We start from the raw sequence: 18,124 nt of genomic DNA on the forward strand, positions 1-18,124 counted from the left end.
TGTGTATTCACACCCTAAGTCAAGTCCCCTTTACCATCTATACCCTCTTTACCCTTCTCTACCGCCCCACCCTCTTTCCCACCTACAATCTCCACACTGTTGTCTGTGTCTATAAATTGTTTTGTTTTTTGTTTAATCCCTTGACCTTTTATACCCAGACCCCGTCCTACCTCCCAGCCCCTTTGACAGCTGTCAGTCTGTTCTCTGTACCCATGAGTCTGTTTCTATTTTGTTAGTTTATTTTGTTCATTAGATTTCACATGTAAGTTAAATCATATAGTACTTGTCTTTCTCTGACTGGCTTATTTCACTTAGCATAATAATCTCTAGGTCTATCCATGCTCTCACAAAAGGTAAGATTTCCAATTTTCTTCTTTTTTTGGGTGGGGGTTGTTTGTTTGTTTGTTTATTTACAGCTGAGTAGTAGTCTATTTGTATAAATATACCCCAGCTTTTTTATCTACTCCTTTTCTGATGGGCACCTGGGCTGCTTCCAAATCTTGGCTATTGTAAATAGCACTGCAATGAACATAGGGGTGCCTATACTGCTTTGAATTGGTGTTTTGGATTTCTGTGGATATATTCCCGGAAGTGGAATCACTGGGTTATAAAGCAGTTCCATTTTTAATTTTTGAGGTAACTACATATTACTTTCCACAGTGGCTGCATCAATCTACATTCTCACCAGCAGTGTACAAGGGTTCCCTTTTCTCCACATCTTTGCCAGCACTTATTTGTTGATTTACTGATAATAGCCATTATGACAGGTGTGAGGTAATACCTCATTATAGTTTTAATTTGCATTTCTCTGATGATTAGTGATGTTGAGCATCTTCTCATATGTCTATTGGCTGTCTATATGTCTGCTTTGGCAAAATGTCTCCTCAGGTCTTTTGCCTAGTTTTTAACTGGGTTGCTAGTTTTTTTGGTGTTGAGTTTTATAAGTCCCTTATAAATTTTGTATTAAGTCCTTATCAGATGTTGCTCTCCTATCGCCCAACTTGGAAAATTTACCTACAGTAATAGCCAGACCCTGATCAACCTATTCTCCACTTCTGGTACCTTCTGTTCTCACTGCTCCCCCCCCCCCCCCACTGCACACACACTGAAAATCATCATAGGGATCTCTTCAGCTCTCTCTTACAGGCCCAAGCTGTACATCAAATAAATATTTCCTGTTTACTAAGTATCTGTTTACTATAGTCTAGCACAGCGATTTTCAACCGGTATGCTGTGGTCAGGGGCACTGACCTCTTTTCCCTTAGAATGTCAAATAAAAAAATGACAATAGCCAACATAACAAGAGCTGCCTAGTGTGAATAAATCAAAATTATACCCGCTTTTTTAGTCAGATCGACAAAAAATATATTTTTGTTGTGCCGCAGAATTTTAGTAATTAATTTATGTGTGCCGTGAGATGAAAAGGGTTGAAAATCCCTGCTCTAGCAGATAACTTCTAATGTCCTTAACTTCTGCAGTGTTTTTAGACAAAGAAAAACAAGATGACTCACTGTATGCTTATGACATATTCACCACAGATTGCCTTTCATGGATATAAAGCCATAATCCCATTGGCCTGATTCCTTACAAAAATTGTCCAAGAACCAAGCATGAATAGAAAGACTCAGTCTTGCTATTTCAATTCCAGAGAAAAATTCAAGTAATAAATATCTCAGACTGTGAGCAGACTTAGAAAGTCTATTTAAACTACCATAAGACAGATAAATAGATCTAAGTGTTAAATTATATTTGCCAGTTTTCCTCCAATATGAATGGCCCTCTTTACGACCATCAGTCCCAGCTAGGTAAAAACCTACTAATCCATGGTGGTGCCTCGGGATAGAACACTCATTTTCCCCGCAGGATTTGCTGGGATAACTAAGGATGCCCCATATTTTTATTTTGATCTGTGTAGCTTCAGCTAACTGTAGATTGTCAGAAGCTAAAATGATTGCTTGGCAGAGAGCTGCCTTGGACCATGCACAGCTCAGGAGATTTACAAATGATATCAGAGGGTAGCTAACGCTTGTGAGCTGCAGACCTGCTACAAAGATCTGTTAAAAGCAGAGGAATTATTTGTGCTGGAGGGAAGAATTACAATAGAAACACATAGGGATTTGGTCTGATGAATTCAAAATTGAGTTGAATTTAGTATAAACTAGGAATCCCTATTTCTCGATGTAATGCAAAAAAACTTTTTAAAGCACTAAGCTAAAAATATTCAGTATAAAGCCTGGGTCCATGAGTGAGAGCTGAAGAGACCTCTACACTGATTTTCAACTTTGTGTGCAGTGGGGAGCAGGGGTGAAAAGGTTAAGTTGTGGGAAGAGGAAAACAGGTTGAACAGGGCTTGGCTATCACTGTGAGCAAATACTCCAAGCTGGGAGGTAGGATATGCAAAGGAGAATCAGGTACAAGATCAAAACAGTGCTGTGGGTTGTGGTTGGATATTGGTCAATCAGCCAAACCAAGGTGTTGCTTAACTGAGATCAGTTGTAAAGCACCATCAATTATAGGAAACATCCCAATTTCAAGATGTTAAATGTACAATAAATGTACTTTTTAGAGTCAATGGAAAATGGCACATCCACAGTCACTATATTCACAGCCTGAATTGCTGTTGCTGGAGCCAGGCTTCTCTTTCTAGATGATCTTTCTTTTCAAAATGCTTGATTTCAAGAATGGAATTAGAGATAATCTTCCATGAATCTCCCATTCTTCTATCTGTTGAATATCATGTTATTTCTTTTCTGGGGTTGAGATGGTCTCTAACTTTGCATGACTTTGCTGTCCAGTTGTAATAGAGGGATTTGGAACCGGTTTCTAGTGCACATTACTACCCATGGACACAGGCGTGAAGAGCTTTTGCTACAGGCAGAAGACATGGGCCAATTCTGCACTGGTCCTCTGATTGAGCTAAAGGGATATCTCTACCTTGAGTGCGTGTTCTTTCTCAACTCTAACATGTCTCAAGTACCAGGAGGCTGGCCCATGTTGCTGATGTCTGTAACTGTTGGCTTGAGGGGTGGGCCGGGGTGTCTCTTTGCAGGGTTATAGATGGAGTAGGCTGAAAAAAAATGCATGTGCATCAAGCTGCTTGCAGTACAGGTCAGAGATGGGTGGTGAGAAGAGAAGGGGTTGGTTGGGAGGCAAGGGACACAACCTGCTTTACCTGTCAGCATGGAACTCCATGATAGCTTTAAATTTGCGCTGGCCTTCCAGTTCATTATAAGGGTGTAATTTTCCACCAAAAGAACAGGAAATATATTTAACAGTTTATTAGCTTAACTTGAATTATTTAAATATTTGTGCAGATGGTATATGGGCCTCTAATTCTATACTCCCAATTCTCACAAATGTTAGGCTCAGGCACACACATTAGAAATACTGGAGGATCCCATACATATTGAGATAAAAAATATACTCACGCTACACTCACTGTACCAAAAAAAAATTAGCTTTTAATGTTTTTCTCCAACAACTCATCTGATGTTTTGCCCTAACTCATATCCAATTAGGTGACAAAAGATGGAAGCTTTTGGCCTTCTGTTTAAAGGCGAGTGACTTATTTTCTTTAAGCAGTGTTACAAATATATATTTTATCATTATCTTCATACCTTTCAATAATAATAGCAATAATAATAAATACATCAACAATGACAAAGTTTTTTGAGGAATATGTGTCGTGTTATGCAAGCACTTTTACGTGTACAATATCATTTAATCCTCACAGGTCAAAGTGAGGTAGGTATTATTATGATTGTATCTTAAGAAGTTAATTAAGGTTCAGAGAGGTTAATTAACTTGTTCAAATGCATATCACTAGAAGATAGAGAAACCAGAAATAAAAACAAAGGCAGACTGACTTCAGCATTCCTCTTCTGCCCTGACCACAGCGCTGTTCTGCTTCTCTCAGATAGTATTGCTGTGTAGTCTGTTTCTTGGGACATTACATTAGCATCCTTTCTGTAACCCTCTTAGCACACAGACCTTCTCCACCGTAAACCTGGAGGATGAGAAGAACTGTCTCAGATTCATCCATCTAGCTTCCTCTCACAAAAGCTGGGATAGCATCCCTGTGCCATGTTGCATGAAAAGGATGTGGAGTTTTCCTGCAGGCCTGTGTCCTTCCAGTCAGTCTAGGATAGTTGCCTTGATGTTGTCAGGTCAGAATTTTTATACCCTCCCTGAATATTTACATCAGGACACATTCCCAGAGAGAAAATAAAGACACGTAGACCAGACCTCTCTTCATATCAGTTCCTTTTGTCTATTTTTCACATTTTTCCTGGGCTTCAATGGTACGATGTCTACTTTCTTCATTTTTCTTTCAATAAATAGGATCCCCTTTCTTTCTTCTTCTACATGTGATAGTTACCACTCTCCATTTTAAAAAATATTTTTATAAATTGTGATTGAATGCACATAACCTAAAATGTACCATTTTAATCATTTTAAGTTTAATTCAGTAATGTTAAGTATAATAACACTGTTATTTAACCAATATTCAGAACTCTTATCTCACAGAACTAAAACTCTATACACATTAAACGACAATTCTCCATTTCTCTGTTTCTGTAGTCCCTGGCAACTATCATTCTACTTTCTGTTTCTATGACTGCAACACTCTAGATACCTCAAAGAAGTAGAATAGTACTTGTTCCTGTGACTGGCTTATTTCACTTAGCATAGTGTCCTCAAGGTTTATATATATTGTAGCATATGGCAGAATTCCTCTCCTTTTCAATGCTGAATAGTATTCCATTGTATTTATTCATTTATCTGTCAATGAACACTTGGGTAGCTTCTACCTAATTGACTTCGTGAATGATACTGCTATGAACATGGGTGTACCCCCTTTCCTTTGAGTACTATATTATTTAAATATCAATAAAAGAACATATGTGAGAGGGAGAATAAAATCCACAATCTATATATATTAGTTTAATATTTTCAAAATATTACTTAGTCCTATATATCTTGTGCTTTTACCTCATAGCTCTTCAGAGACACAAATAATTTGTCAAACACATCCACTCAGTTTTCAAGGTTATTTTTACATATATGAGAAAGAATGGTATTTGTCAATTCTTCCCACAGAGAAATATAATTTTAGCATTAAAAAAACACAAGTCAACAGAAGAACTAATTACATTTGATGCTGGAGACATTGTTTTATTCTGCTTCTTAAAGCAGAAAATAAGTGGAAATTCAACCCTGAAAAATCTTAGGTCTTGAAAATATTGGTAGAAGAGAGCTACTGCCAAATCCTATCAAATCTATTTTCTCTTCCATTGATATGGCAGCTACCAAGTGAAAAAAACCCATCAAAACACCTATAGGCACCCTGACCAGATAGCTCAGTTGGTTGGAGCATCTTCCCAAATCTCAGGGGTTGCTGGTTCGATTCCTAGTCAGGGCACATGCAGGAACAGATGTTCCTATCTCTTTCCTACTCTCTCCTTTCTCCTCTCTAAGGTCAATAAAATAAGCGTTAAAAAAATTATTTAAAAAAAAATTTGCATGCACTCATTGTGAGCTCCATGGTTACTGTTGCAATTTCCACATCTCTTCTTGGCTTGAAGCAATCATGGCCATTGATAAGTCGAATATATGCCTTTGTCATTGAGAAGAAAAGAACAAAGACTGCCATGTCAGTATAATAGTAAAAATAAAGTAGCCAAACTCTGTCTCTTTTTTTAATAGAACAACAAAAACAAGAAGAACATCCTTCTGTAGCATGAAGTTATACTATGTATTTTTCTTTATAACTCATCTTTTTTCAATCATTTCTTAATACAGGTGAATAAATTTTAAGAAGGTTTAGTTGTTTAATTTTCTTTTATCATTTGTTTCCTACATTTCATAAATTTTTGTTTCTCATGGAAAGATGCTTAGATCCATCCTTATTTGTACTGTAAATTATTCAAGGGATTAGGTTTAAGCTGAAATTGTTTCATCTCCTAAATGACAGTTTTATAATTTATTATGTTCTTAGCAAAACACATTAAATTTCTGGTGAATTAAGTATCAAATTCAAATGGAAGACATCATTACATATTTTGACATAAGTTTCAAAACGTTCCAGTTCAGGCTAAAGTTGTGTGTGTGTGTTTCATCATCCCCCTATGGTAATTTTTTATCACTCTCAGTTAAAATCTGAACCAGAAGAATGGCTCTCCTAGTTCAACCTGATCTGGCCCAAATTTGTCTCTTTCATTTTCTCTCCTCCCAGCCCCCTGGGGTAGTCTACTCTTCCCCAGCCCCACAGGAGTCCTCAATTTTTTTTTTTTTTTTTGGAACATACTAAATTCCTATTACATCAACTTATGCCAGGTTATTCTGCAGTGGTATATTAACTCCAAAATCTCAAACTCTTCACATTTAAAGGCTTTGTCTTTTCTTATTGATCATTTTTAATAAGGTAACCCAGAGTGAGAGGGGCTCTGTATCTTGACATTGTTGGTTATTTTTCTGAAAGTGCCATAAAGTACAAAACTACTATATGCCTGAAAAGGGGAAGCAGAAATATTTACTTTTTTTTTTTTTTTTCTGCACCTTTCTGAAGCTGGAAACGGGGAAGAGACAGTCAGACAGACTCCCGCATGCGCCCCACCAGGATCCACCCGGCACGCCCACCAGGGGCGTAGCTCTGCCCACCAGGGGGCGATGCTCTGCACCTCCAGGGCACCGCCCTGCCGCGACCAGAGCCACTCCAGCGCCTGGGGCAGAGGCCAAGGAACCATCCCCAGCGCCCGAGCCATCTCTTGCTCCAATGGAGCCCCGGCTGCGGGAGGGGAAGAGAGAGACAGAGAGGAAGGAGGGGGAGTGGAGAAACAAATGGGCGCCTCTCCTATGCGCCCTGGCGGGAAATCGAACCCGGGTCCCCCGCACGCCAGGCCGACGCTCCACAGCTAAGCCAACCGGCCAGGGCCAGAAGCAGAAATATTTAGTAAAAACATGCATGATTACTCCAGGCATTTTGCACTTACTGTCAACGCTGCCTGGAATGCTCTTCCTCCGGAAAGTCTCATGGTTTGCTTTCTCTTCATTCCAATTTTGCGAAATCCTAAGGTCATCCCTGATGACTCTTTCTAAAACAGATCTTTCCTCAGCACTGTTATGTTTGATCCTTCACTTACTCCTATATGAAATTATATCATTTTAATTTGTTACTCGTTTTATACACAGGGATACAGATGTTATTACTTTTAATATGTAGAATGCTATACTTCATGTTATGTTCATTGATCCATTGATCTATCCTCAGTGCCTAACGAGTATCTGGCACTGAGGCAATCAATAAATAGTAGCTGAATTAATGAACAAATAAATGCATATATCAGTTTGGTGAACAGCTGTTTAGACTATCTATTCATCTATATGTATATGTTGGAATGTCAGTTTTACATATATGTTGCAAGTATGAAAATTTATTTTTTTTACAACATTTTAATATAAAGAGAAAATTTAGTTTCTGAAGTTTTATAAACCAGTTGGGTCTTCCTTATGAGGCTCCCTCTGCTGGTTATCTGGGACTGGGCATAGATGCTCAGCCTAACACAATTTAAAAATTATCTAAAGCTAGAAAATCAAGTGATTATTTAAATGTTAACCTTTTTTTTAAGATAATTGCTTTGCGTTTTAGCTTCCTATTCCCTTCCATTTTCTTTTCTAAGATGGCACTTTAATATCTGATGGAGGGAAGTATTCCCTGTATATGGCAGTAGAGGGGAGACTAGGTCCTTAAATCTTCCAGTGTCCTCTGGATCCTCCCTGGCCACTGCAATAGAATGGATGGAGATGTGTGCTTTCTGCACTAAAGTGCTTTGAGGTTAATCCAATTCTCCCTGGAGAATGGGCTTACTATGCTGGCTTCCCACCATACCCTTATGATTGTGTGGGTGATTGGAAACAGCTGAATACAGCACCTCACCCTTCAACTTACCAGCTTATCAATGTCTCAGTAGTGCAGGAGTTAATGCTACTAATCTGATGGGCTCAGGCTCCTCATCTATATGGATGTATATAAATAAGGCTCATCCCTCGAGGTGAAGAGTGAGGATATCAAACATCCTTAAGTCCATCCCTTATAATTCCCTTACACTCTACAATGTCTGCTTGGAATAAGGCTGGACCATTTCTTCCTTAAGGCTTTCCTTTCCTCTCTTCTAGGGCCATAGTCTCATGACCCAGAGATCGTGTTGGAAAATACATGCTATAGAAGGAGCTCTACTGTATGTGTCCTCTAGTCATTGCTTTTGTTTGGGAAGCCAAATGAAAATTTAGAGCTAGAGTTGAATAGGTTTCAATATATTTGAATAATATAAAAATATGCCAGTATTTATAATAATTGTAAATAAACCCATTTTCTAAAGGCTTTAGTGTGCTCTTACAAATAATTTCTTTTTTTTTTAATAAATTTTTATTAATGGTAATGGAATGACATTAATAAATCAGGGTACATATATTCAAAGAAAACATGTCTAGGTTATTTTGTCATTAAATTATGTTGCACACCCCTCGCCCAAAGTCAGATTGTCCTCCGTCACCCTCTATCTAGTTCTCTGTGCCCCTCCCCCTCCCCCTAACTCTCTCCCTCCCTCCCTCCCATGTCCTCCCTCCCCCCACCCCTGGTAACCACCACACTCTTGTCCATGTCTCTTAGTCTCGTTTTTATGTTCCACCAATGTATGGAATCATGTAGTTCTTGTTTTTTTCTGATTTACTTATTTCACTCCATATAATGTTATCAAGATCCCACCATTTTGCTGTAAATGATCTGATGTCATCATTTCTTATGGCTGAGTAGTATTCCATAGTGTATATGTGCCACATCTTCTTTATCCAGTCTTCTATTGAAGGGCTTTTTGGTTGTTTCCATGTCTTGGCCACTGTGAACAGTGCTGCAATGAACATGGTGCTACATGTGTCTTTACGTATCAATGTTTCTGAGGTTTTGGGGTATATACCCAGTAGAGGGATTGCTGGGTCATAAGGTAGTTCTATTTGCAGTTTTTTGAGGAACCACCATACTTTCCTCCATAATGGTTGTACTACTTTACAGTCCCACCAACAGTGGATGAGAGTTCCCTTTTCTCCGCAGCCTCTCCAACATTTGCTATTACCCGTCTTGTTGATAATAGCTAATCTAACAGGGGTGAGGTGGTATCTCATTGTAGTTTTGATTTGCATTTCTCTAATAACTAATGAAGCTGAGCATCTTTTCATATATCTGTTGGCCATTTGTATCTCTTCAAACAAACTAAATGGGAAATGATATTTTCAAACAAATAATTTCTATGTAAGAAAACAATATAACTGACTCTGTTAATGTAACTGAAATCAGGTAACCTGTGAAGGGCATTATATTTTTTTGTTCCATCCTTGTTTTATGTTGTAAATTATATGATGATTCTTCATTTTTGAAGGATTTTTCCTACCCCTGTCCTGACTCCAGTATTTTAAAGACTTTAATGTTAGTTACAATGGGGCCAAACTACATTTTATATTGAATATGTTATGTACAATAGGCAAGCGTTTTGAATTTATAATAGAAATGTATATCCACAACACAACAGAGCATTGTCATGAAGGCATACTCACTTCACTGTGAAATGAATACACTCCTGTAAAAATGAGCTTTTAATTTTTCTAGAAAGAAAGATCTTAAGTCCTCTTAATATCATTCATTCATCTGTTTATTCAGTCATTCTAGAAATACATATTGAGAGCTTGCTGTTGTAAGGGCAGAACAATCACATGATTGAGCAAAATTACAAAATCTTTGCTCTTCAGAAGTTTACTCTCATTCCTTTCCTCATCTGTATGATGCCTCAATTTTCAATCTTAACTAAACTTACTGATATAATTGCAGACTCACTGTAACACAATGTAACATAGTCCTGGAAGTCAGTTAAGTCATATTCAAAAAGGCCCACTGACTAGCTGTGCAATTTTAAACAAGTTAATTGACTTCTCTAAGCCTGAGTTTCTTATCTACAAGAAGATGACAATAATCCATATGCCTAGTTGTGAAAAATTATTAAATGGAAAGAATTAATATAGTATTTAATCCATAGTAAAACATAGGATTCTATACATGCAGGCTTTATCATTATAACCACCATCACCAAATCCACTTGCCTGCCTACTGTCATTCTTCCTTAAAATTGTTACCATACTGGCCCTGGTGGGTTGGCTCAACGGAAGAGTGTCAGCCCAGCATGTGAAAGTCCCAGGTTTAATTCCCAGCCAAGGCACACAGGAGAGGCGCCCATCTGCTTCTCCACCCCTCCCCTTCTCCTTCCTCTCTGTCTCTCTCTTCCCCTCCCAAGGCTCCATTAGAGCAAAGTTGGCCCGGGTGCTGAGGACCACTTTATGGCAACGGCCTCAGGCACTGGAATGGGTCCAGTTGCCGAGCAAAGCCCCTGAGAAGCAGAGCATCGCCCCCTGGTGGACATGCTGGGTTGATCCTTGTTAGGCACATGAGGGAATCTGTCTGACTGCCTCCCTACTTCTAACTTTGGAAAAATACAAAAAAAAAAAAATTGTTACCATATTATTCATTTATATATAGTGGTTTTAAGGAGGCAAGTGAAGAGGAAATGCAAGCTTTAGAATCATAGGAAAAGGTAAGGAAACACAAGACGGTTTTTATAAATCTGTGTTTTAATACCTACTTCACTTCCCAAATGCTATTTTGCCTTCTGTACAGGAACAGATAAGTCTGCATCTACATCCTTGGAATTAATAATCCATTTTACTTTTTATAGGCCTGTTTTTAATAAAGCCATGGTGTTCTTGTGAGGTAAGGTACTACTAAAATTTACCTGCTTTATATTGATACAGAAGTGGCACAGACATAAGAATAGGAGCTCGGAAAGCTGAGCTAGAATCCAAGGGTTGCCATCTGAATTATTTGGAACTTATTTCTAGCTGCAACTTTTACCAAAATCCTCTTTAAAAATTGTTTTTCTTCCAGGATCAAAAACTGTCCAGTTGACAAAATGCAACAGTCAGTGAAACGAAGTCAGGAACAGTAAAAACAACAACCAAAAACACCAAAACAAACAATCAAACGAAACATTTGTCTAAATGGAATGACTGCAAGGATAGAGAAATGGTACAGCCAAAACTTTTCCCCATTGGCTATACCTCTCCTTCCCAGATATAATTTATTCTTTCCAAACCATCATCATCATAATTATATAATAGGGATGAATACAGAATGGCATCTTATTATTTGCTCCAGAATGATTACTAAAAATAATCATGATTTCACATGCATTTCATGAATTGTCTAGCTATTTAAGAATTTTAACCTTCCAATTCCTTTGAGAGCTCACCTAAAACTACACTATCAAATCAACTTTCTATACATTGTCAGTGTATATGCATAAGTGGCATTATCTGTTTGGACAGAGGTAGCTCAGAATGGTATCATGTTATTAAAGGTAGAACTCCAAACTGGGGCCTTCCATAATATTTCTGCTTGCTACTAGTTTGCCAAGTCTTTGAGGGGGTGTAGGGCAGTGCCCAAGTGCCTACAGACCTACATTTCTTACAAGGCACATTTTAGCACATTAACTTCCAAAAGCCTTTGTTTCCTCACAATTTAAAGGAAACATACTTTCACCTACTTCATAGTTTTGTTGTATTGAATGAGCTAATGAATGTCTCATGTTGAGCTTGGTGAACTGCAAGGGCTGTTTTCCCATCTGTAAAATGAGAACATTAGACTATTAATTCTAAGATCTCTCCTAGGACTAAAATATTATGAGCTAGTCATTTCTCTTATCATCCTCGTATTGCCCTGTGTGGGCTCCGAGGTTTAATTTCCTCTTCAAGGGACTTCAAACATTTATTATTTGGTCCATTAGGGAATAACTGAGTTTTCGGTTTTTCACTCTCTTCCCTAAACCAAGTAGGGGGAATGAGCACCGGTTGTTTAATTTAATTGAAAGACATTTTCTCAGCATTGTATTTCCTTTCTTTGGCTTTTGGTTGAATTGGACCCACCAGGAAGCTACCTATGGTCAATTGGCCTGAGAATATAGCACTTACTCAAACTCAATTTTCCAATGAAATAAAGTTATGAATGTCCTTAAAAAGAAATTTGAGAGCAAATATAGATATCCAAGCATCACTAGGTTGCCAATAGTCTGACATTGTATAAAAAAGTTGCACTGGTGATTTTCAAATGCTTAGCCTCTAGCTTGTTTATTAATTCATAAAAGAGAATCTATGTTTTCCAAAATAAAGTCAACTTGGGAAACTTTACTAGAAAGTTGGATACTATAAGCATCCTTCAACTAAAAATTACTTTGGAAATGGATTTTTTGGGCTTTCCAATGAAGCAGGAATAAGAAATAACAAGGCACTAGGTATTATGTAAATAGGTCCCTTAGCTGGGATGATTAGAGAGAAAAGTAGGCTTGAATAACATGAAAGCCAAATTATCCTTGAAATCTATCTCACTATGAAAAATGTGCATAGCTCAAGTAACCCAATCATCAACAGAATTTGCAAAACTATATAAATATATGATTTTATATTGTAGAAGATGATAATTTAAAATGAGTTTTGCTCTAAGTTTTCAAATACGTCTGAGAAAATAGCTAGAATTTAGTACAAGGAGCCTTACAAATACTTTGTCTCAGTGGCAAGCTCTTGGCTGTGCAGTGCAGTGTGGGCTGGAAGTACCACCAGACATGTCTTTTTCATGTGGGCACTGGCAGAGCAGGTTTTCATGGACCCCTCTTGGTCTTTAACCCACAGGGTGGGATGATAAATATCATCAGCTAATCACGTATCAAACAAACAGAGGTGCTCTTGTTCATGTTGCCACTTCAGCAAGTGGAGATGTGAGGAGGAATGAAGAGGCTTCATGAGACCTATGGTGATTTTAATTGAGAATCACTAGCTAACCAAAAGTGAGAGCTTAATTTATGAGCAGTTTACCGAGCAATTCCTAAGAGGATAACTATGAAATCTGGAGGTCAACTTCAGTGAAACTATTGAACAATCATTCTCGGCCAGGAGCCATTTTTCCCGAGGGGACTCTGGTTAGTGGAGGAGGGGGAAGGGCTGCCACTGGCATTTTGTGGGTAGAGACCAAGAAATGCTGCTAAACAGCTGAAAATGCACACAAAGGTCCCCTGCAATTAAATAATTATCCAGCTCAAAATGTCAAAAGCGCCATGGTTGTAACACCCCACTACGAAACCACGAGGTATGGACACAGTGGAATGGGCATGGTGGAATATGGCAAGAAGGAACTGTATTTACTACGTAAACATTGTAAATTTCTTTGGATTTCTTGATATAAAAAAATTTTTTGAGAAAGGTCACTCAAAATCAACCAGTAGACAGTTATAGTCATATGTCCCAGAAAGGATTTTTACTGATAAGAGCAAAAGAATCTATTCCTATTGTAGCTGTGAGCTACTTTTAACTGCCTTCTACTCCACAGGCCCCTTTTCTCCAAACACCCACTCGCAGCTAATGTCCACAGTGAAGATACTGTTTTGGCTATTTTCTTCTCAAAACTTCTTTTTGTCATGCCCTGCAAAACTTTCCAAATCCTTTGATTTCTCTTTTTTAAATTTCACTGAAGAAATGCTTACTATAATGTTTCTGTTACTCAGAACTTACAATTTATCTTTTCTCTCTTTTGTCACCTAATACATGTCTTTTAATTTCCAATATTCAGTGAAACTATAGTAGCTAAAATTTCTATACTTTCTTTTCAATAAGATAAAAGGTCTCTGATTAACTTACACAAAAAAGAAGTTGCTTTAGTGGATGCTAAATCGATAGAGAATTTACGAGAAATGGATATAGAAAAACCTAGATTTGCCCTTTAAAATAAAAGTAAACAGAGGGTAAAGTAGCATACTTCTACATCTCTACTTCTGTGATAGAAGAAAGAATATTTTAAAAAGAGAAGAAATCCATGAGAAGAAAAGGTAATAATAGCATATGGAAAATACAAATTAAATCGTGGAAGTTAGAAAGCAGGTGAACAAGTGGGTAGAAATTAAGCAGAACAGGAAAAAAATATAACCTAAATCTGCCATGGGGAGGCCTTAAAGCAGGCTAGTCCATGCCTCAGAACCTCAGAGAAGTTAAAAACTGGGAAGCACCGAGTTTCTAAACAATAGTTCTGAAACAGCAGAATTTGTTGAAGGTCTTTAATCTCCAAATTTCCTTCCCTACAATTTTCAGCCCAATGGTTTCATTTCCCTACAACCAAATAGAAAGATTATGTCTTCAAAGGGCAGTCAGGGTTTGGTAAGGCTGACCTCACTGTGGGCCGTAAGAAAAGAGTAGTGTGGATGGAAGGATAGTAGCAAACGGAGACCTGCATGATTAGTAGTGAATGATGGGGAGGGACTTCCCAGGCCAGCAATAATGACTAATAGATGAGGCAAGATTTTGGAAGGGTTGGGGTTTGTAGAAAAGGGACTGCTGGCCTTCTGTAGGGGACATTTCTTTTCACATGTGAAGAAAGCAAATATTGATGACAGTATTTGGACAGGTGCCAAATATTTTCTCTGAGAACTTAAATATTGAGGAGACAACTTCTGGGAATATATCCTAAGAAGCTTGAAATGCTAATTCAGAAGAATATATACACCTCTATGTTCACTGCAGCATTATTTACTGCAATAGCCAATACCTAGAAACAGCCCAAGAGCACACCAGTAAATGAATGGATTTAAAAAGAGCTCTGGTACATTTATACAATGAAATAATACATGACCATAAAAAATAAAAAGTAAAAGGAAATCGTACCTTTCATGACAGAATGGATGAACGTGGAGAACATTATGCTAAGCGAAATAAGCCAGTTAGAGAGACAAGTATCATATTATCTCACTCATATGTAGAATCTCAGGAACAAAATGAACTAACAAGCAAAATAGAGACAGATACATACATTGAGAGCAGGACAAGCTGTGGGGGCAGGGAGGCTGGGTAGGGGTATAGAGGGATAGTGCAAAAAAGGGCAACCCCCCCAAAAAAAAAGCTCATGGATGCGGACAGCAGTGTGGTGACTGCCAGGAGAGGGGCAGGTAGAAGAGGGCATGAGGGCATAAATGGTGGTGGACAGACTTACTGGGAGCAGTGAACACACAATACAGAGTGCAGAGATGTGTTGTAGAATTGGGCACCTGAAACCTGTATAATTATGTTAGTGTCACCCTAATAAAGTCAATAAAAAATTTTTTTAAATAAAAAAATGGAAACAGGCTTTGGGAAGCACCTAGCAATATTTTCCATAACTAATAAAGAATTTTCCTCTGTTTTTTTCCTTAAAAAAAAAAAGAATGAGAAAGATTTGGGAGGAACCATATATTGTTATGTTAAATAAAAAATAATACTTTAAATTCACATAATACAGGTCAACACTTGCAGTCCATGTGTCAAATTTAACCTAAAATAATGTGAGTTTTTTTAGTCGGTTGCCAACATTTTGAAATTTAGCAACTTTCATTTTAAAAATAATCCTATTTGAAGTGTTCTTCTTGAAAGACTAGACGATTCTACAATACTGGACGTACATTGCAGAGTACAGACAAGTGATGGCAACTTTCTTTGGCTAGAGTAGGTTTTTCTAGCCCCTGTCACTAATTTATGATACCTTTGTAACCTGGTAGTCTTTTGAGTTTGACATCTCTGATAATGTACCTGTCTCTATATCTGATAATGTACTAAGTCACCTGTGGGAAATTGAGGTGTAGTTATTACATGTATTTTTCAGAAAAAGAATGTAAGGAATCACAGGAACCTCACCCCACTACTCCTACCCACAGGTTCAGAGCACCCGAGGAAGTGACCTGCCATCTTAAAGATGACTAATAAGCTTAACTGTACCTTCCAAGGCCATCCAAATCCTTTCTCATAAACTCCTCTGACAAAGTAAAACCACTGTCTCAAGAATCTCCTCTGGTACATGTTAAAGATGAGCTCATTCTGAGATGACTGGCCCATCCAGATTTGTTTAAAAGCAGTAATTTATCAAATTACAGCTTCTGACAGGTGGCTTGATTTGGTACAGATTGACTATGAAATACAAATCCAAGCAGGTTCCTTACTTCTTTTATTTGTATGATAACTATCATGGGAGTATCAGTTAATGCTCATTCGGTTTTTGAGAAATAATTCTTATATGTGACTTATTAAAAATTTGCAATTCATTTCCATCTAATTGTCCAATGAATATCAATACTCTAAGAATCATTGATTAAGTATGCTGTATGATCACAAGATAAGAGTCAGTTAGGAAAAGTCTGGCTGTATTCTTGAAAACATTTAATTCGTAAAATCACTTCACTCAAATATGATTAAGGGTTAACTGTTAGTTGAGGACTAGGATATGACTATTATAGGGCCAGTGCCAGGATAACAACTTCATTCTAAGAGACGGTTTCTAGTTAATTAGAAGAACTTTTCCTAACATGTAGCTATTTTGGTCTCTTTCATGCACTATGTTTCTGGCATGAGGATCTCAATTTTGGGAGGTCGTGTTCTTTTCTAATGAAATTACTTGTCCCAGGAGGAAGCTCATAGGGTTTGGTTAGCTTGTGTAGTTCCTTCTCTCTTCTCTTCATAATTTCTCTGAAGTGATTTTTTTCTTTTACCTCTTCATCTTCACGTTCTTTGGCCTCACATATTGCATCTTCTTTCTGTCGTATCTTTAGCTCATGCTGCCACTGTTACAGAGAAAAGGTGTCATTTACATAAGATTTTGATGAAAAAATTAATTTAACTTCTTAAAATGCAAATTCTTATATTCAATTATCCTCTTAGTTTTTCTCACAGATCTTCTTCAGTAATTTATAGTCTACCACACTGGAAAAATATATAAGCCATTTATCAAAGTATATCAGTCACACACACACACACACATGCACGTGCACACATACACACAAATAAACCAGAATTTCCTCTTACCATATTTTTTGACAGAGAAAGAGGGAGAGACAGAGAGAAAGACAGATAAGGACAGACAGACAGGAAGGGAGATGAGAAGCATCAATTCTTCGTTGCGGCACCTTAGTTGTTCACTGATTGCTTTATCATAATTGCCTTGACCAGGGGAGCTACAGCAGACCGAATGACCCCTTGCTCAAGCCACTGACCGTAGGCTCAAGCTGGTGAGCCTTGCTCAAACCAGATGAGCCTGTGCTCAAGCTGGCAACCTTGGGGTTTTGAACCTGGTTCCTCTGCATCCCAGTCTGACTCTCCATCCACTACACCACTGCCTGGTCAGACCCTTCTTATCATTTTTAATAATAACAAACATTCAAAATAAAAGATAATAAGTTTAATATTTCTACATCCCAAATGAATTTTCTTTCTTCATCAATATTAGTATTTAAATGAGAGTATGGAATTATAAAATAAAAATCAAACAAAAGCAAAGCAAAAAGAAAAACCGAAGTGAGAGGCAGAAATTGTGATACCTTTTTACATTGTGTTTATTTATATTTTTTATTTAATTTTTTGAGGTGACATTGGTTCACAAAACCATGCTGGTTTCAAATGTACAACTCAACAAAACATCATCTGCATACTGCATTGTGTGCCTGTGGCCTTAAACAAAGTTTCTATTATATGTGAGGTCAAAAATGAAATTAATCAGATAATAAATATTGGTTTTGCAGCAGACCACTAAAAATATCCAAGAGCTCCATGAAAATTGAGCATATTAACTCATAAAAATAACAGCCTCTCTGGAGGCAAGGGCCCTGGGATTAAGGAATTGGAAGTAACAATGCGTGGCCTTCCAACCAAACATCATCAGGAGGACCGTTTTCCTTTCTAATATTTTTCATAAAGGAAAGGGTAAAAAGAGGTGATAAGCCCTCTTTAGGCTGGATTAAAAGTTCAAGGCAGGATGACTCCTAGCATAAAATAGTGGAAATTCCTACAAATATTACCTACATTGCTTGTTTTGTCATCCTTCACTCGTGCATACACTCAAGCAACTTAACAGTCTATCAATTAACTTATAAATTGCTTTACCCCAGTGCTGTGAATTATAACTTCTATTTGTTATCTGGAGTATGTAGCTATAAATAAGCAGAACCAAATCTCAGAATCCATTACATAT

The 18,124-nt window shown here is 37.6% G+C and overlaps 1 protein-coding gene across 1 annotated transcript in view; it reads right to left on the bottom strand.

The window, feature by feature from the left end:
* Nucleotides 1-16,100: 16,100 nt before the first annotated feature.
* The window catches only part of TMEM232 (transmembrane protein 232), a 222,839-nt gene continuing 220,815 nt past the window's right edge, over nt 16,101-18,124 (bottom strand). The window contains exon 15 of the mRNA XM_066277857.1: nt 16,101-16,721. Within this exon, the coding sequence (XP_066133954.1) occupies nt 16,488-16,721 (234 nt within the window). The 3' untranslated portion in view covers nt 16,101-16,487. The remainder of the gene's footprint in view (nt 16,722-18,124) is intronic.

This window comes from Saccopteryx bilineata, chromosome 4 (assembly GCF_036850765.1).
Source record: "Saccopteryx bilineata isolate mSacBil1 chromosome 4, mSacBil1_pri_phased_curated, whole genome shotgun sequence".
In the NCBI taxonomy this organism is placed as follows: Eukaryota; Metazoa; Chordata; class Mammalia; order Chiroptera; family Emballonuridae; genus Saccopteryx; species Saccopteryx bilineata.